The 21,814-nt window shown below is 39.9% G+C and overlaps 1 protein-coding gene across 1 annotated transcript in view; it reads right to left on the bottom strand.

The window, feature by feature from the left end:
* The window catches only part of LOC114448344 (myelin basic protein-like), a 52,736-nt gene that overhangs the window by 28,258 nt on the left and 2,664 nt on the right, over window positions 1-21,814 (bottom strand). Inside the window, exons 2-3 of the mRNA XM_028425254.1 lie at window positions 10,802-10,860; window positions 2,342-2,411 (exon numbers count right to left, since the gene is read on the bottom strand). Coding sequence (XP_028281055.1) covers window positions 2,342-2,411; window positions 10,802-10,846 — 115 coding nt within the window. The 5' untranslated portion in view covers window positions 10,847-10,860. The remainder of the gene's footprint in view (window positions 1-2,341; window positions 2,412-10,801; window positions 10,861-21,814) is intronic.

Raw genomic sequence — 21,814 nt, 5'->3', positions numbered from 1 at the left:
GAGTTTTTTTTTCCTGTAGGTGGTTTGTTTGAGATATTATCTTTGTCAGTAGTGGACCCTCTAAGTCTGTTCCATACTGATCAATGCCAAGTGTGGACATTAATTACTGTATCTGCAGGAGAAGGAGCACATTGAGTGGATCAATTTCACCTCAGCGAGGTGGAACATCCCTGCTGGGAACAACAGGAGAGAGAGTGGTGGCTCTGTGGCACTGCACATGGAGGCATGATTACATACTCAAACAAGCTTCCATGACATGACATCAATATGGGCACACAAAACCAATCAAGCATACACACACACACACGCACAGAGAGAGAGAGACAGAGAGAGAGAGAGAGAGAGAGAGAGACAAGCATAGCTCTGTTTGGCTGATAAATTAGTTTTGCATAATATTAGATCAATATTGACCTTCCTCTGAAAATCACTGGGTTAGTGCCTTCCACCCTCTAATGCTGCTTCATCGATTTTGTGTTTGTTGTGTAATCATTCAATAAAATGCTGACCATGGATTAGAAATACAAAAATCACAAATTCCTGCATGTCCATTTATTTTGCCATTTTTTTCAGTCTTCAGTAGACGTTTGTAAGAATTACATTTCGTAGCAGTTGTTTGTCATTAAAGAGTAGTGAGCTGAACAATTAGAGTCAAATATGGTTAAACCAAGCCAAATAGTACCAAGGATAGTGGCAATACTCTTGCAGTGAAACTGTAATTATTAATCATTTAAGTCCTTGTACACAGATTCAGACCTAAGATTGAATCCACCTACTGTTTTTTTCTCTGGATCTTGTTAGACATAGAACTGGATTCATTCTAATATTTTGGTTTTAACCCTGATGAACAGCTATTTATATTTTAGGTAAATATAACTGCACAGTCATTGGGGCACAGTGTTCATCAACTTGCAGTACACGTGAACAAATCCATCCCATCTCCTGTATTTGACCTCAGCTCACTTTGAAAACAATCAAGCTTGACACAGAGGGGGGGGGGGCAGCCTGCATTTGTCTTCCATTCACTTTCAATTGGATGTTTGATGCTTTGCCTAGGCAAATGTGGCTTTAGGGTTCTATTCTGTTGGTGAATGAAGCACCAATTTACTATTTTTTAATACCGAGGATGAACTGGCTACTATGAGAGGTCAGCACACTGTGAATCTGAAGCTTGTGTTTGCCTCTGTGAGTCTGGCAACAGCACATATTATACAGTAAGTGTAAAAAAAAGCATCTGCAGTCAGTCACTAACATCAAGGTTGACACGAGCCAACAGGAAGCCTCAGAGACACTGATGGTTCCATTTACAACAGAAAAAAACGAGACAGCGGTGATGATGATTACATGAAAACAGGCCTCAGCTAAGCTTTGATTGAGCTTTCCTGTTGATCTGCATGCATTGAGCTTAAAAAAACATTCTGATTTACCTTTGATCAGGAGAAAAAGAATCTGAACTTTCAACTCAATTTTCCTCTGGCTTCAATAATCTCTTTCCTCCTCATCAATAAAAACATCTACCCCTGAAATAAGTCAGTTTATCACCAAGTTGCAGATATAAACTCTGCCCTCATCTGCTGATCTGCAGTATTACATAGGCCCTCTTTAACCCCTGTCCCTTCACACTGCAGAGTGGATGTCACAGGAAGGAAAAACTTCAGAAAAACTGCAAGAATAGGCTGAAAACTTCAAGCAGTGGATCACCAACTTTTAAGGTTTTCCAATTATAATAAATATTTGGCTTTGAGTTTCATTCATCATTTTAACAGCTAACTTTTCACCAGGCAGACTGCTCCCTCCAAACAAATGTCAGTACTCAGGATTAAGCAGCTTCTGAGTCAGTGTAGTGAAGCAGAAGTTTCATTTCATTTTTGCCAAAGGGTGGAAAAACAGATACCGAGTCAAGATAGCGGAGTTAAAGAAGCTACTGTGTCAATGTGGATTTAAGGCTGTCATTTCAGGTTCCACTGATGTCTTGGTAAGCCATTTCACTGCTTTTCACACTGCCTCACAACCAAGACTTCAGTGAGACTGGCAGAAACATCTACCAAGAGTCTAAATGTTATTATGTGCAAAGAGTCTGAGCGTTACCAGCTCCAATTTTTGTGATTACATGCATATATTCAACATGAATTAATGCATTTCTCCATTAAACTCTTATGTGTTGATTAGAGAGTGGACATATGGTTTAGAGTGGCACAAAATGTTCCCTGATTATGCACACTAACATTAATGATTTAATCTTGCTAGATAACATTACGCATATCTCTGTATCACCAGGGAGTTCAGGGTGACATTAGCATGTATGTATGTAAATTCTAATTCGAAATGTATTATGACTTCTTACCAAAGACTTCATCTTGTGCTTCAGGTTCTGCTGCTGTTCCTGCTGCTGCTTTGGGTTCAGGTGATGAAGCCTTTAATAAGAACACAAAAACAGATTGAAGAGGTGAGGCGCTGAGGTGCCATGGCAACAGAGTGAAAAACAGAGACCAGCAGAGAGAGAGAGAGAGAGAGAGAACAAGAGACAATTACTACTGTTTAGTTGGGCTCTGGGCTTTAATAGACCAGAATTATGCAGTCATTTATTTAACATTAAAAAAACATCTGTACAGTACATGTTTTCAGAATCATAAATTGTATATATTGAGATTTGAACTCCACATTAGGATTTTAAGCAGGTTTTAGTCTGTATAGCAAGTAGATTCATTTGTTTTTAATACAATAATACATACTCTTATTTGTCTGGGATAGATGAGTAATCCATCCCAGCAAACATAAATAAACCAATACCTATGCAGCCCGGCAGATACTGGAATTTTAGGTATAGTATACTATATATATACTGTCTATACAGTATTTATACCATAGCTTCCTTAATAAAATATTGATGGCACTATATCTAAACTAATCCAAGCATCTCTTTCTGTATTCTGCCCATTTTCAGCAAAATATATGCAACAATAATATCTTGGTCTGTTGGTTATTGTAATAAATGTTTAAGCTAATCAGAACATACTAAATGTGCAGATGCTGTTAAATCTGCAATGTGTACAAAAGTTTTGTTTGTAAATGAGTGTCTAAAAATGTGTTAAGTGAATCCATGCTTAACATTGCCATCTTGAGTCTTTTAGGAGAATGGTCCATAGTAACTAAACAGAAATAAATCACTGAAACAGTGATTTCAAACCCCATGATTGCTGACAGTGTGACCAAATAACCTGGGACAGGAGCAAATCCATCCACTGGTGCTGATTTGATATGGATCTGCACACATCATGATGTGATGTAATTAAAATGTTTGGCATCATGAGCACATCTGTTGTAAAAGATGTTTCCTTTGCAGTGGGACATTTACTGTTATGTTTTTAGTGTTCAGGGAGGACCCAAATTCAGACACAAAAATACCATTTCAAAAAGCAAAAAACCTTAAACTATCAGAAACAAGAAAAAGGGCCAAAATCCAACCACAGCGTCACTGGAAGCATGGGAGGAAACATGGTGTCTACCCAGACCTGACAAAGACAATGGAGAGCACAGGACTTACATACATAACATACGGTGCAAGGAAAGGTGACACAGGTGAAACACATTATACAAGGAAGACAAGACTTTCAAAATAAATCAGGAAACACAAGGAAAAGGAATATATGAGGAAAGCCCAGCCAGCTCTGTGAAAGACTTCGGACCTTTGGCTGGTTCAAAAGCAGATGAGAAGGGCCAAGTTGGCTCAGTGGAACATTTCGGACAACCAGCTAGCTCTGGAAAACACAAGGAGGGCCCAGCCCGCTAAGTGGAAGACTTCGGACTATCAGCTGGTTCTGACCGCAGCTGAAGGAGACGTTAGCTAGCTCCATTAGGGAGGTAGAGATAGCTGGCTTTGGTAAGACAAAGAGCTTGTTTAAACTCACAGGCAGGACCCCAGATTTGACTGCTGGCAAGTATAGGCAATGGGGTAGAGGCCGGAGCCGAGGCTTTAGTATGTGCAGGCACTGGGAGTGGAGCTTGTACAAAAGTACAATTTATTGAAAATAAAATCCAAAAAGCCAAAAAAACTGAACAAACACCAACCACAAAACATGAACACGGTGTCAGTGGTAGCACAGGAGGAAACACAGAGAGCAAATGCAGGAACAAACAAAGGAGTAATGCAGGGCAGCACAGAGGTGGTTACACAGACTAACTGACAAATACAAAGGGGAGCACAGGACTTAAATACACAAGGAGCAGTAATAAGACACAGGTGAAACACATTAGGGAGGGAAAAGCAATTCCAATGGAGACTAGGAAGTAAATTAAAGTCAAAATTTCCAGAGATTTATATGAACTCATATCGACGCAACAAACACAATTTTAGTAATGAGTATTCATTTATTTCCGATCTTTGTACAGGAAACACATGTTTTATCATTACTTACACCATAAGTCTGTGTATTATTAGCGCCTATATATTGATATATAATATATGAATATTAGACAACATTTAAACGTATTAAGTAGAGGCAAAAGTGATTAATATTCTTCATATAACTGTTCTTTCCTTACTTTGTTTAAACAAAGAGCTGTTTGCCATGGTTGTTTTTAATAAATGATTATAAAACATAAATTATCAACTAGCTTTTTTGCCACTCAGTGCATGTAACCCAAGTTACCCTCTGCATCTCGGGACGTCACCTGCATATCCTAATATTAGCAGACACAGTAGACACAGGCATGTTTCTGGGACACTTGATGTATTGATTCAGCTGCAGCTCCATGAGGTCATACCTTATGCAAGCTGAATCAATATGCACACCTGTGGTGGAGTTAATGCAGAATGGCACTTGGCACTACAACTCCCTAACACATCACTCCACTTCAGAGAGCACCAGCCAGCACAAGGAGTCAGCACATGTATTCAAAAGCAATGGGCATGCTGCCTACCATGGAGGGTGAAGGGAGGAGGAGTGTGATGAGCAAGCACGACTTACCAACGCAAAGGGCAACAGTGGCACGCTTCTTAAATTGTCTCTGAGATATTACTATGAAGAAGGCTCAGATTTAATTAAACAAGCTCTAGTCAAGGTTAGTTAGTTACAGGAGATTATTTAAAGCCCACTTTTCACAAGTTTGATAAATATGAGCCCTGATTACCGAACAAATTTATAAGGATTAGGAAGGGATTAAAGAGCCAATTGTATAATTCAAAAAAAGTTCTTCACCAAGTGTGAATAATGAGACACATTTATCAAGCAACTTACTCCTACTTACAGCAAAGTGAAGGAGGAAAACTTAAGAGCAGCTCCCAAGTGATGAGATGATTATTCACGTGTAGGATCAGAGCAAGAATAGCCCATCAGAGCCAAGTACTTGCACTAAATTATCCATTAAAACACAGCAGCACCTAACACATCACCTTTGGTGACTACTTTTAAGTGTAAAGTGTCCTTGGTTAGCACAGAAGTTTCTGTAATAAGGAACATGGTGAACATGTCATTTAAAATGAGACCGAGAAAGCCTGTCAGTAAAGATGAAGAACTGCATCTGCATTTTTGATTAAGCGGATATATTGTTGTTGCATACCTACAGTCTGGCATGCCCGCAATGTTTTCTTCATCATTAAAGCTCTCAGCATTCAACCTTAGTTGGATATTGTCCGCGCACACACCCACACACACACGTAGACTCAGCTGTCTTATCTCTCTATTCAGCCTTGCACTTCATGTGTAGTGTAGAGAAATTTGCAATGCAAACAACAAATCCACATTCCAACGACATAGCCACTGCTGCTGATTTGTCTCACAAACTGATAATGCCGGTCACTGGCGACTGGCTAGATATGCATGCAAAGGGCTTTTGAAATTTAAAGGACACATAATCTGTACCTTGACCTATAAAAAGTAACATTACGAGCAGGAATCAGGAATTTCACATTCTGAAGGACTCAGAACCTTGGCCCTTGTTATTAAGACACGTCAATGACGGCACAGAATAGCAGAGAATATGCATAACAACTTGATGCCGCCCTCTCTGTCAGTGTTACTTCGCACACCTCTCACCACAGGTGGCTTATTAAGCATAGCTCTTGTCAAGCTGAGTGTCCCGAGGTTAGTGCTGGTGATGGTGAAGCATCACCTGACCTTGTGGTACCTTGTAAAGGAGATATAGACAGCAGCTCAATTAGGAGGACATGTGCTGACTATGTATGTTTTCCTGCTTTGATCCTGTGTCACATTTCTTTTGAATACATAACACAAATACACACTAACTTGCCCCTAAGTCTGCCCTAGTACATAGTAAACACACCCTGTAAGTGAGTTGTGTATAAGTGAGCATGAACAGACAGGGAGAGAGAGGGAAGAAGGGGTGCAGCATTGTGAACACCTCTTAGGGCTTGGCTGATTTGAGGCTTTTAAAGGGATCATCATCATGTCTGTGGTCCGTTGATAGCTGTGCCCTTCAGTGTTTCATCCTTTCCGCTCTTCAGAAATTGAAAGACAATTGATGCATGCACATCTCATCTCACCTTTTCACTATGATGTAAAATGAAACGGTCTACCTCTACCTTCAAAAGGCCAGTTTCACTTTATAGTGTTCAGCAAATGCCACAATGAAATATTTCTCCCATTTATCTCTATTCAGAGCTGGAGGAGAGTAATTCATATATCTAATGAAGGCTAATGTAGTTTAGGGCATTGGGATCCAGAAATCAAACAGTATTAAAGAACCTTAAAGAGGAAATCCAACACTGCCAGTAGTTAGCATAAATAAAAGAAGGATTATCCATCTAAAGGCAGTTTAACTCTGTGAGTGAAGCAGGATAGAAACAGTCACTATTTTATATACACATTTCTCTCTTCCCTTGTATTGCTTTTAGCTTGGTGGTCATTGTCAAAGCTGTCACTGCGGGTTAGCTAATACCAAATACTGTCAGACCTCCACACCAACAATCCAGTGACATCACCATCTCTGATAGGACAAGATGGCGCTATACATTTTGGGAAAACTGAAACATAATATTTCAGCAAACCAGCAGAATCTACTTTTGCACATGTAACATTGGAGACCACAAGAAAGAGAAGTTGCAGTAAAACTTCAGATGTGGTTGTCTCTCTGGACAGAAGAACAGAAGAGACATGAACAGGACTGCTGAGCTGGTCACAACACATAGAGTGCACTAATTGGTACAGCTGACGGCTGCTGGTCTACTCGCTGAGCCTCAAGCTCCCTCATCTGGAGACTTGAGTTTTCATTTCAGTAGCTTCGATAATAGGACTGTATTACAATAAGGTACATAAGCAGAAAAATCACCAGATCCTAATTTGACTTATAGAGCTCCTTACTGCACATTTAAAGCAAGATTCAACACAACCTAAAGTCATTTTGACAAAATTTAATAAGGTAAGAATATTAACAATCAGAGCTACTTGTTACCTGAAATTGAGTCTGTGATTTTCTCCCTCGGTTTTTTTGTTTTAATTTTCCAGTTAGCCATAGGTGTTCTGATAATTCTGATGCATTGACTAATTTAATTTCACGTGTGACATGTTCCCAACTGCAAAAGAAAACACAAAGCTGAATTCTGAGCAAAATTAAAAGAGGACACCGAGAATTAAAACACCAGTAGCCATCCTTCACTCAACATACGGCAGTTTATATATCACATAAGACCTCATAACATAGCAAGGAAGCATCAGTGTCATTCTTTTTGTTCAATAGTCTAGTTGATTTATATACTACAATTGTTTTTTTAGTGATATTTTGGGATCAGTAAAAAGGCAGCACTATTATCTGGGACGTGATGCCACATCCTGATGTTCACTGCTGATGTTTGAGATAAGTGACAAATCAATTCCTCTCTTTAGCCATGTCGACATGAGGTGCCACACAGTCTGTGGTTGGCAGTTTAATGTACAGAAACGACACAGGGAGGGGGGTCAGAGAAGCAAACAGATGTTAGCTTAAACTGGTTTCAACCAGAGAGAATGGCTCTAACTTTGTTATTATTTATTGATTACATTTGTAGGTTTTCCGTTCACATCATACAACAGTCCATGTCAACAGACACCTTCCAAACTGATTCAAATTGTCATGATCCTAAGTTCTTTTGTCATGGTTTTCTCTTGTTTCTGTCATGATCCCGTGTTTTGTTTTAATCCTGGGGTTCTGTTGTTTTGTGGTTCTTGGTTTTCCCTGAGTGTTTCCCATAAGTTAAAACTCCTTATCATTCGTGTTTTGAGTTCTTCGTTGTGTTGACTTTTTTGCTGAAAATAAATCCACTTGAGAATATTCCCACTGTGCCTGCGTCTGACTTCTCACCACACCATCCCTGATAACTATAGTAGAAGAACAGGGATAAAACTTCCTGTCTCTACTGTCATAGTGCTCCTCTAAAATTGTGGAAGTATTTTTTAAAATCCATCAGGAGGTTTCTCTGTGTTATCAGGACACACCTGTGAGCCACTATGGCACCTCAATGTTATTATCCTATAATTCCAAGTGAGATTTGCGGCTGTAAAATATCAGTGGTGTGAACCCATCAGATGGCTGAAAGGGAAACATTTTGTCAGAGGCGCTGCTGAGGTGTGACGATGGAGGTATGGATACAGCTCACCCATGGTAAAGTGATAAGGGATTGGGAGAGGGATCACGACTCTGAACACAGCATCCAAACACAACCAGTCTTACTCCGTCACGCTTTGTTCCTGTTTGACTGTCACTATGACAACTGGCTCTGTTGCTAGACCTTTAAATTAACTTTCATGCCACAACAATAAAGGCAAGAGATATATGCAGCATAATTATTAAGCTGAATAAACAACGCTGCTTCAGAGCTGCCCTGACTCCCACCAGATTCACACCTGACAAACTGATGCACTTCTCTTTCTTCTGCTCTCTCCTGAGTGTGTTCTGCAGGCAAAGGAAACTAATCATGTGTGGGCTGAGCCATCAGCCTCCCTGCTCGTTTGGGCTCCCCTCATCCCCACTTGATCACTCCGCCCATTACAGGCACTGTCCAGGTAGTGAGTCATGAGCTCACAAGCAGACCACAGGTTACACTGCTGCCCAAAGCCTCAAATACTGACATTGATGACCCGATTATTGTTTTTTTTCCCCCCTCTCTCTGTGACTCCTTGCTTTAGAGCCTGGTCTTCTCACAACAAGCTCTACAAACATGATTGCAGCCTTTGCCACAATGGCCCAAACTGATTACATTAGCTTAGATTTTTGAAAAGCTGTGACAAAAAAAAAAACTAAAACAAGGCTGGGGTTAATTACATGATGTCACTAAATTACATCACTACTTCAGTTTAGGCCTGCTCATCCTCCACACTTAGCATAACAGAGCAGATGCTGACCTGTAATTTCTCTGTAGAGCAGAAAGAGTGTCACGTGTATTTGTTCTATTTAATTACAGCAGTATCAAAAGCAGACAATTTCTGTTAAGTGCTAGCCCTGGGGCGCATTAGTGCACTGTACTTCGCAGCCAATTAAACAAAAAGTCTATTTAGAGGTGCTTGACATCCCAGTTTGTTATAAAAGAAAATTGCACTTTATTCCCTGATGGATCTGTACATTTATGGCATGCTTTCTGCTCTAAGCAGTTTATGTTTCTCAACATTAAGCTATGAATTAAGCAATGATCCGGCTTGATGCTTTCACAAGCAGTAATTGCTTCTGTTTCCACCGATGTGCTCACATTTTGACCTGTAACAGCGGCAAAAATGCTCCATCACCCAGCATAATATCTCTCCTTCTGACAGATTATTGCATTAGGCACCGCATATTTAGATGGGAATATTTTTTTTTACACAGACTTCAAGGGTGAACAGGTAGCCAGACTCATTTGAGTCCTGCTGGTCAGCAGGCCAAAGCTAATGGTCAAATGAGATGTGTACCTGGAGAGGGTTTAGTGTCAGCCTTGATGCACACCATCATCTATTTACTCTCTCCAGTTCAAATTGGTCCTCTCATGCAGCGCTGCTGCAGAGGGGCTTGTGGTTTCGAGGGGTTATTATAGGGCGGCGCACACAAGAACCATGGAGATTTGTCGTGCTTCGGATGTTGCCATGGCAATGCAGCTCAATTAAAGAGTGAGTGGGATGCTGACGGTTGCGACTGTTTAAAATGCAATGTGCCAAATATTATCTCTGAAAAGTTTTTTCAGCAATTTAGTCGACGCAGCAGTAAAAAGCAGAAGAGTGAGGGATTTTGATATGAAGGGCCTTTAGTGGTTCTTTATATCACTTCACATTTAAACAGATAAAAAATATAAATGATACTGACACATGGTCCTTGTTTCAAACTCTTAAATCAAAATGTATTTTGTAGCTTGTTTGATCTGTACTCCCCACCGTACAGCTGCTCAATTAAAGCAATGAGTCAATGCAGTATTTATAGACTACTGCGGGATCCAAGCACTGGAGGTGAGAGTTGTAACCGCTAACACGTAAGTGTCTCAGAAATAAATATAATCATTGCGTAAACATAACAGAACATTCTGTCCATAGACCTTAGCTAGATAACATGCACCATGTGAAGATTTGTTTTTCTTACAAAAGAATTTTTTCAGAAGAGATTCAAGACACGCGCATGTTAACGATCTCAGTCACGATAATAAATCAGCACGAGGGAAGGAGCTTGACAGCTAGTCTGCAACAGAGTCCAAAGTCCTGCTGATAAAAGCCGGCGCTCACATTGATATGGTTAAAATAAAAATCTCACAAACATGCTGCATTCTCAGATCACAATAGTCAGAATGTTTACACACTGCAAGATAGCTATACACAAAAAAAATAAAATAGAAATTGACAGGAAGGACTCTTACCTTGCTGTCCAAGGGTGACTCCCTTTTTCCTAGATGCTGTCCCATGCTGCTGACAGAGGCTGTAAGAAACACAGAGAACCAGTTAACACCAGTGGAAGCATGTAAACAGCACATTATGTGAAGATCATATACTGCTTCTTATCTGAGTAAGAGAGGCTACCTCCTGAGTCACAGTGTGAAAATGTAGCATCGCACATGGTGATTAAAACACCAGTGATAGCAGTAATAAAAAAAAAAATAAGCATCTATAAATGCTACAGCTGTGCAGTTTCTTCAACAGGAACACTGCTGCTAAGTAATTTGGTGCAAGAGTATGAATATTTAATTACACTTGGCCTTAACATTTAACAAAGCAATGGTTTGTATAGGGTGGAAAAGTTGTGCATTGTGGATATGTGATTTCAATATGATTATGTTACGGTATAATTATAATGTCAGTAGTAATGTACATTTCAAAGACGAAGCTTTTCCAGTTCTTTTGTTTTTGTAAAATAAATTCTCTGTCATTATTCCTCGACACTAACATCTGGTTCTTTAACATAATGGGAGTGCAGGGTGCCTATGTTCACTTCCTTTTTCTTAATAGTCTGTGAAAAAACATACGCATAAGAGCGCTACTTTACTTCACTTTTACTTTCTGAACAAAAGTTCCCCTGCAGTCTTCACTTGAAGAGTGAGATGAAGGGAGGTTAAACAGCACATTACAGTTTCATTCATCTGTTCAGAATGTCACGTCTTCATCTGAGCTCATTCAACTATGGATGTACAGCATTGGGTTTTTCTCTGATATGCTTAATTGTCCAACCATAGACAGATATTAACTAAGGACAGAGAGTCTGTGATGTCACCAGAAGGTGTCTGAAGCATTTTGAGTCTATGTGGGAGGTCCCAACTGTCCGTCACAGTCCACCTGAACTCCGATTTCAGGTACAGAGGTGGAGCATGCGTGGAGCTGAGGCAGGTGGGCAGCCGTGGACACAGGAGGATCGCACTGTGAGTCAGCACCCACTCAATCAAAGCTGTCCTGCCCATAATGATGGATAATTTTCAAATTGCAAAACAAACAAGCGTGTTGACCCCCTGTACAGTTGTAACTAGATGGAAAAGATTAGCAATTATACATGTTTATTTATGTTGTAAAGTTGGCCACAGTGTGTCATGATTTGGTATTTTGAGTTCTTATTTGTTTCTGTGATTTTCTAAGTGTTCTTTTTGGTTGGTTACTGTGTTAGTGCCTTTGGATTTCATTGTTTTATCAGTTTTTCCCCGGGTTCTGGTTTTTGGGTTTGTTGTTTTGTTGCAATAAATACTTTGCTGAGGCCTCTGCCTGCGCTTGAGTCCTCCTCAACCTCAGTTCCTGACACGATGGTAGTCTGTGGGGATTGACTTGCCTTTGGAGCCAGCCCCTAGAGGGTACGTGTTAAACTGTAATCTTTAACACCTCAGCATGGCCTTCATTGCTCAGGTTGTTGCTTATGTCCAATTAGATTTTGGCCTGTTGCAGGTGTCAATATATGCACATATTTTTGCAGAAGACTCTTCTGATTAAAACTAATTGAAACAAACACTACACCTCAGAATCTGATTCTGATTCTGACCTCTGACTCTGCAACCTTAAACCTCAAGCCTACACAGCAGTCTGAAGTCTCTTTTAATTCTAACATACCCTCATGTTGGAGGACACAGGGAATACTGTCAGTGTAAATTATCTGCCTTTAAGGTTAAAGCCCCATTGTTGTCTGAGTCCAACCAAAGTTGCATAACCTTTTGTGTGTATGTGTTCTACCATGTTCATTAGAACATTTTGTGCTGATGGTCTGTTTTCCCCTGTGATTCTACCATTACTATAAAGCAGTCTGCTGTTAATTAGTAGCTACTTCATTAGTCTCATGTTAGAATCTGCTGTTGATATGCATTTTAACTTGTTATTTTGCTGTGCTGTGCCACAAATTAGCCTCATTCTCCCCATACTCTGCTGGTCTAACTAAAGGCATGGGGGGATGGATAGGAATTACTGCCACTTGAATGTACAAAATGCTGTTTAATAAACAACCTTTGTGAAAGCCTAGATATAAACGCAGCACTAAAGAGTCGATCCTGTGTCACAATCTGTGTTTTTGACAACCATAAATGTAATAGCAGCTGAAGGCTAACAACAAACTGACAGTCTCCAGATAGAGAATACAGTCAGAAAGATTCGGCTCTCTCCATGTAGAGGAAGTGAGAAATATCTGTAAGGATCATAAAGTGAAGCCAACCAAGAACCCTGCATTCTTATGCAAAGAAATGATGTTTCAAATTGAAGTAATTATATATTTGATATAGTTGAGACCTGGATGACTGATAATCATGTGGCTCTTTCTCCTTCAGTGTCTGAGGGCCAACATGTACATTATTTTTTAATGTTAACATGTAGCTATTATATTCAATCTGTCTTAATAATCTTCTATTATTAATCATCTATTATTAAACCAGTCATTGTAGGGGAAGGCACCACCACTGATGCACATGCCCAGGAATGTAGGTACAGGAAACTTAAAACTCTGGTATACTGCAAGATACAAAGGGATTTGCCTGGCACTGAAAAGGCTAAATCAGCATTGTGTGAAGTCATTTGGCAAGAGCTTGAATGCAACAAATGTCCAATTGTGTGCAAGAGTCCTACATTACAGCTTGAAAAGGTGTAAAACATGCTGAAAGCAAAGGGATGAATATTGCATCACTCTAAATCTGAGTCGGCACCCACCACTCAAAGAAAAAAAAAAAGTTCTTTCCCTTCTCACGGACTTTAAAATAGTCACAGCATGCATTTTTTTGGCTTTTAGGAGTTTTGCAGCCATGTAACAAGGCTTTCATCACCAGGAGTATTTCTTCTTTCTGTTTTTTTTGCCCTAGTAGTATCTGCTGTAGATATGTTTATGCTAAAAAAGGTTCGGAGTTGATGGTCTACTGATAACTCAGAACAGAATTCTGATTTTATAAATAGATTCACAGCCAAGAGAGTAGGGAACAATACATGTGGCCAAATATGACCAAAAGCACCACCTAATTAATTCAAGAATGCAGTATGTGTCAGCTTTGTTATTTAAATTCTAAATCTACCGAACCTCTCAACATTCCCCACTGATTAAGTCAATCAGTCAAAGTGACTGAGTGAATATAAAGTAAATAAAGTTATTATTATAATATGTTAATGCGGCCTTTAAACATTCATAATAAAAATCATTGCACAGCGCTCTCATGTTAGCACACAAGTACGCATGATTAAACACCTTATTCGCCTTATGCAATGGCCAAGTCCGGTTAATTAAATGTGAGTGTTTTGTGTGCATGTGGAAAGATTGCCCATTGAGAGGAGTTATGACATGCACTGCCCTCTGTACTGGCAGCACAGAGGAGCCCTTCTGCTACGATAAGCAGCAGCATTAGCCAGTGTGTGAGTGAATGTAATTTAAAATGCAATCAGCGGTCAAAGTTCAGTACTTTAAGTCACAGCAGTATGGCTTAAGGTGAACAACACTGCACCCGGAGGAGCACAATTTGCAACAAAGACATTTTTTAAAGGCGACATTTTAATAGTTTGAAACTCTCCATGGAACCAAAATACTCATTAAGATAATATGCTGATGCATCTTTAAGAAAAAGAACAGCTGAAAGTGTCATGATCCTGTCCAAATCTTAGTTTGGTTATTTTTGTATTATTGTAGTTTGGGTGTTTTGGGTATTCGACTTTACTTGTATTTTTCTTGTTTTTTGTTGATTTGTTATTTCCTGTTTTATTTTATATGTGTGTTTTTACTTCCTCTTGTGTCTCTGCCCTCTGTTGATTGCCTGCCCCACCCCAATGTGTGTCACCTGTGTCTCATTGTCTTCCCCTCATGTATTTAATGTCTGTGTCTTCCCTGCACTCCCTCTCAGAGCATCTTGTGTTTTTGTCGAGGGTATCCAACCTTTGTTTTGTGATAGATTTTAGTGTATTACCTTGTGCTGTCATTTGAATTTCTGCTTTTGTCTAGCCTCTATCCTCTTGTGTCTCTGCACTCTGTTGATTGCCTGCCCCACCCCAATGTGTGTCACCTGTGTCTCATTGTCTTCCACTCATGTATTTAATGTCTGTGTCTTCCCTGGACTCCCTCTCAGAGCATTTTGTGTTTTTGTCGAGCGTTTCCAGCCTTTGTTTTGTGATAGATTTTAGTGTATTACCTTGTGCTGTCGTTTGAATTTCTGCTTTTGTCTAGCCTCTCTCGGATACTTTAGCCTCTGTGTTTTTTGTTTTGTTTTTTTTTGTTTTTTGACCTTGTTCTGGTCTGGACCTGACTCTACGCAATCCTTTTGTGCCTCTGCCTGACTGGACTGCCTTCCTGTGTACCTAACCTTGCCTGTGATAATTTTCACTAACAATTAGTCCTGCATTTGGGTCCTCTTACTCTCCAATCCTGATAGACAATAAGTTTGTTAATGAGGAAAGTTTCACAACCCAGCTTACCATCCTAACATTAAAATTGACATTAATAGATTTTTATTTCAGTAGAGCACACAGGGTCAACCCAACATGTATCTAATCAGAGATTGGTGAGAGCAGTAAGAGCAAAGTTAAAATAACACTGTCAGCAACAACCACAGTCAAACCCTGGATGTTGTCGGCAGCTCTTTGACTTTAGCTGACTATCCAGATGTGTATGCTAATGCTGAAGTTCAAACGAATGAATATTCTATCAGAAATATCTGTAAGGTTCTTAAAGTGAAGCCAACCAAGAGCACCGCATTCTTATAAATGCAAAGAAATGATGTTTCAAATTTAAGTAATGATATAGTTGATGTAAACCTTTCACAAAAAGAAGAATGTCAGACCTGGATGACTGAGAATCGTGTGGCTCTTTCTCCTCCAGTGTCTGAGGACCAACATGTACATTAAAATTGACATTAATAGATTTTTATTTCAGTCGAGCACACAGGGTCAGCCAACATATCTAATCAGAAAATGGTGAGAGCAGTAAGGGCAAAGTTAAAATAACACTGTCAGCAACAACCACAGTCATGTTGTCTGCAGCTCTTTGACTTTAGCTGGCTATCCAGATGTGTATGCTAATGCTGAAGTTCAAACGAATGAATATTCTATCAGTCAGGCATCAACACACTCAAATGATGTGGATTGATGATAATCTCCCTTCTTTTTGGCACTGAAAGGTTTGTCTTTGTGAAACAGAGGAGTTTTCATTGTGTGTTCTCTATATGACCTCGATGTATTCATCAGTTGGAATATATTATATTGTGAATCAATTTAAGTTGTGGGCCATTAAACCAGGGCAATAAGCTAAAAGATGCTACAACACCCTATAATTGAGGACAACTGGAAAATCCTGATGATCACTGGAATCAACCAAAGTTTTAAGCAGTTTAGGTGCAACTATATGTTATGTTACATACCGGACACCTATTGAGTTCGTTGTTTATGTTCCATGTCACTGGATAACCATCATTGTGTTATGTTAGCCTGTTGTTCTCTATTCTATCGTTATTATTATAAGTTGCCTATCAAGATGAAATGTCTGTTCTTCTCGGATTTGGTAAATAGATTTCACCCAAAAAAATGTGACTTATACCGGTGTATGTTTTTTTTCTTCTTCCTTACTCATTTTTTGGTTGGTGCGACTTATAGTCCGGAAATTACAGCAGTAGAAATGAGTTGCTGGGTGATATTTTCTGAAGCTAAGGAATTATGAGGCATAATCAAATTCATATCACAGTTCCTGAGACAATATAAGTTGTAGAAAAACAAAGAAATGGACTACTTCGTTGTATTCTTCCACAGTCACATCCAGACAGAAAATTCAATGTCAATGTCTGCAAATCGTGAAGAACAGCTAGTCATACTTTGTCAGTAAGGCATTAACAAAACATTTTACCATAACCCTGCATAGAATTAACAAAGAAAACTGAAGTAAATGTGTTGAATCATATGTGCTTGTGGTCGAGTCACAGTCACACAAAGCACCAAAAAGTAGCTCTGAAAAATAAGCTGGAAACTCCTGCCAATTAAACAAGGGACACTATTCTGCCGTCAGAGGCAAATGAATACAGTGCTGCGTGTGACTATCCACTGAGAATGTGAGTGTGAGCTGGACATGCTGAGACGTTGCCAGGATTTTATGTGTCAAAATGTGAAGTCTTGCATCCTGCTTCCCTTTGAAATATTACACAATCAAAGCTGAGATCCTGTAAGGACTTGCAAAAAAAGACTGTTGCATAAGAAAGTGTGAAACAGAGAGGGATGAAAGGGTGTGAGGAGGGGGTTACAACTCAGCAGCATACACTTGCCTACCACACACACCTTGTGAGTCAAAGTGTGTCCATCTCAATTACACCTTTACAGGTTGACCTACATAAGCTAATGTTAACAGCTAGTTGTACCTCGTTACATCTCTTGAAACATTTCTTTGTTTGTCACTTAAATAAATCATTAAGATAGGAAAAGCTCTTACTATAGGGTGGTTACATAGAGCCTGGCACCTGGAAGAATCCATTACCTCTCAAAGTGGAGACTGCAGCACATATGAGCTATTATAAGTGTCTGAGATGTCCATTACCTGAGGCTATTTTAAATCGCCATTCTCTCATAAGCCACTAATGTTTTAACACGGCTTCAGAGCAGATAAGGAACAGCACTCATTAGTCAAAAAGCCTGCATGTTGACAGTCAAAACCCCCTGCACCATATGTCTTCTGTTTGCTGCACATGCTGAAGCCTTTCTGTTCTCTGTAACTTTTACAGGTCTCAGCTTACCCAGCTAAATGATAGACCATCAAGAAGAGGTTCTGTTGTCAGAGAAGATAACCGCTGCTTTTACATTTGGTAGAAAAAAAAGAGAGATAGATGATAGCAGAGACTGGCTTCAGAACCTGTAATGACAATCTCTCCTGGGACACCCGCTGTAAATTTGTTTCAGGTGAGATTTCATCAACCGATAAAAAGACAATGCATGCTTTTTTTGGTGAGAAGTGAGAAATTGTAGCCATTTGTTTCACTGTCTATAGGTCTGTGAAGATTAAAGGGATATTGCCTTACAGTGATAAATGTCCCCGACAGGAGCTGTGGAGTTTTTTTTTTTTTAAATAATCTGACAAATGGATGACTTTACGAGCACAGCAATAAAACTCATATGGAAATGATAATGTTCAAACCCAACATGGCTGAGTTTATCACCCTGCAGTCAATAAGCCCCTGCTTTCATTTGGGAGAAGCAGTTATGAACAAAGACAAAACAATAGTGTGTGTATGTGTGTGTAAGGATTTCACACCAAGAAGATTGTTCTGCCTGAATGAGACTTCCTCAAAGACAGGGTCAGCAAGCGTGAAACCTTTTTTTTTTTTTTTTTTTTTTTCTTTTAATAGGACAATGACTCACAGAGGAGATGGATGTGAGGAGCTAGGTAAACAATGTAGTGCAATTCTTTCCTCTTGCTGTACAGCATGTTAGTACTGTACAACGAAATGCTCCCAGCCAATTTTCCCACAAAGGACAAAAATAATAATCGTTTGGGAATATGAACTTCCTGGTGGGAAGCAGGGGAAATTAACAGGGTTTTGGGTCAGATTTTCTACTAATATAGAGGTCACAAGCAACTACAAAAACATGTGTGGGCAGTCAGCATTGCAACATATTACTGTGGATTTATGAATCCTCTGTGGTCAACAACCTGCAGATTTACTGTTGTTATTAAGTCCAGTCACAAGCTGTGTCTGGCAGTCTAAAAACAAACGGTTTTAAAAATACATCTAAAACCACAGCTGAAGCTGTCATGCCAGAACCTTAGACCAAGCCAGGCTGTGACTATTCCTACATTTATTTTTTACATGTTAACATGCAAAATGTTCTGTTTAGCCAAGTCTGACACTACACCATGATGACGTCATAAAAACACAACACATTCAACATCCTTACTCCAGTGCTAGCATAACTCGCATGTTCTTTTGCCACAAAAAAATGTGTGCTTATGCAAACAGCAGCATGACCATTTGCAATTTCATGGGGTGTCACATGCTTTGACCCTTCCTTAGTGTAGTGACTTCTGCAAATTAGTGTGGTGTCTGCACGTTCGCAAACCTTAGACACTTGAGAAATAGCTGTAAGACAAAAACAAACACCACAGCGTCTCCATTTCTGTTCAAGCACAGAGAAAACACGACAGTATTACAATGAACTGGGATTGAAGTGAATATTTTTTTAACTTCGGTAAGAACCACACTTCCTGTTTCCCCTTGTGTTACATGCACAGGCTCAGCTGCTCCACTGACATAAGTTATACGGCTTCTAGCACAGAAGAATCTACCACTAGCACTTTTCCTGGCAGAGCAGACTGCTTGTCCCCTGCTGCAGATACACTAATACATCTGTTCTGTGTCCATCTCTTTGGCCTGTCTCTCTCTTCCTATTCTGTGTAGACAAACAGATAATACCTCAAAAAATGCCAAGGCAGTCTGCATTCTTGTGCACACACAAACCCATGATTAAGAATCACATGAGACCTGTGCCATTATTGTACTTGTCTAGCCTCTATAACCACAGCATGCATATTTGATTTGCTAAAAATCCTGAATGGTACGCAGCCATGTAAAATGCCAACAATCCCTTCTCTCTGTCTACCACTGAAGCCAAAAGTAGCTGGAACACATGCCTGTCTGTCTGCTATTGCTTGGTTCTTTGTTTTGCTTTAGGTTTGTTCTTGTGCACACAAGACAACGGCTTTTCTTAACCCTCCGGCTGCCCTCAGCGATTGCACCATGTTATGCTCCACTATGAGAGTCAATTACGTAATAGAAACGGAGCATGTGTACGTGTGTCTGTGGGCAGAGGACTGGGGAGGCAGTGATGAGATGAAAAATCTATAGTTGCACTCTGCCTATCTACTGTACCAGTTACAGTACTCTACTCTTGACAAAAGATTTGAGGTCAGAGGTCAACATCTGTCCTTCAGGGAGGGCATTTGTGTGAATGGGAAGCCGCCTGCCATTCAGCCTGGTTGGTTTCAGTTTCCTCACTTCCTTTTGCTCTCTTGTTGAAGACTGCCATGTAATCTCAATTATTGAAGATGCAGCCAACTGTGAAAGAAATTCTATCATTGCTAAACAAATAAAAAATGTATATTGATAATACAACAAAAACACAGCCTGAGCTTGTACAGCCTGCAAAACTACACAAACCAATTCTTATATTTCTACTTCTGTGCTGTCTTGACAGCAAGAGAACTCAGATCACATCAATCAAACCTCACACAAAATGCAATTCATGTTTTAGCAACCACAGAACACAGCAGGTTTGTTTTCTACATCTAAGCAGTGACCATTGGTCTGTATCCACAGTGATGACTGCCATTGTAAAGAGCACTACGGATGGTGACTGTTTCCCTCTAACCACAAATACAACAGCAAGTGTGAGGTGGAATAAACTATGTGGTTATTCAAGTTATTTCTATAACCCTTCCAGCTAAACAGGGTACTGCTTATAATTTTACCCAGGAAGCTTGATACCTGGGGCATGCTGTCATTTTAATAATGTATAAGAAAGTGAAAACAAATTCATGACCAGCATAAATGCTTTCAAGACCTAACATGTGTGCATGTAATAAATTTCTCATGTCATTTTAATGTAGGAACCACATCAGGCATTGCAGTTCTGGCACTTTCCCCTGAAGTGTTGTTGCTAGCACAATATCATAAGACTGTATAAACATGGACACAAGACAGCTCTACAAAAGTAAGTCCAACACATTCTGATAGAGAGTGTTCTGACCAGAACAACAACAGTGCAGCTTTATCTTGCACCCTCTATAGCTCAGACTCTAGCTCGAAGGTGCTTCTTTTTCCAAAATGGCAGCGCCTGTAAATGAGATGTTTTGGCCTTGTTTTATACAATGGGTGGAGACGGAGCTGTGTCGTCCATATGTAGTCTACAGCCAATATCAGCTGCTTAGGCACATGGAAAACAAATGTATTTAACTCTGTATCTAACTGGTTTAACCACCAGATCAAACACTGAAATATATTGTCCTTAAGTGCAAAAACAACCTGGACCACAGAAGTTTCTACAAACTTGAACTAGCACACGTGGGAAGGCTGACAGTGCCACGATGTCATTAGCTATCCAATTGATTTGTTTTCAATATTTCCAGGCCTCAAACAGTGCTGCTCTGGCAGCTAGAGCAGCAAGAGCGGGTCAGGAGGAGGCTGCTGTAGGAAATTAACAGATGATGATGCAGGACATCCCCCCTGCCAGCTATTGCCACAAACAGAATCTGACTCTGTGGGAAACTCTGTAATCAGTGATGAAAAAAAGCAGTCCTAGTTAAATCAGGAAAGGGACAAAATAAGGTTTGGACGATATAAATAAAACCATAAGGCACAAACAAAATCTACAATCTGCTGTCTTCTCAGGATGACATCTGTGAATCTATGTAAAGTGACTCACTGATTCACTGGGATAAATTCTGCAGGTTTTGGCAGACCGTCCAACTAAGAACGCTGTGCAGGCTGTGCTACTGACTGGCATAATTGCAGGGTAAAATGATAACATAATTGATACGCCCATGCATTTCCACTTGTCATGCCAGTCTCACTTCACAATCCACCATTCCTCTATTAAAACAACAGAGTTCTGTTCGAGCTCTGCACTGCTGTCGTATGTAGGACCAGGCTAGAGGAGAAGTTTTTGTCAGCTGGGTGACCAGTCAGCCTTGACTGTCTGTCAGTTCCACCACAGCGAGAAGCACTGTTTGCCTGTGGGCTCCAGCTGAGGTTGCTTTCTTAGCTTCTTGCTCTCTTAACCCAAGATAACTGGCCTCACAGTTTGGTGATTTATCCAGATGATTGGTGCTCTGTTTTTTTTTACTATATTATTCTTACACACACCCTGTTGAGTCTACAGAAGGGGTGTAACAGACAAACATACAGCTGCTCTTGTGTACAAATTTCTAAGGAGGCTGCTGTGGGACTTCCTTGACATAACGCATATGGCTC

The sequence above is a fragment of the Parambassis ranga genome, chromosome 16 (genome assembly GCF_900634625.1).
Source record: "Parambassis ranga chromosome 16, fParRan2.1, whole genome shotgun sequence".
Classification (NCBI taxonomy): Eukaryota; Metazoa; Chordata; class Actinopteri; family Ambassidae; genus Parambassis; species Parambassis ranga.
The sequence above is the reverse complement of the archived record's forward strand: the minus strand, read 5'-3'. Positions and strand labels throughout refer to the sequence as shown.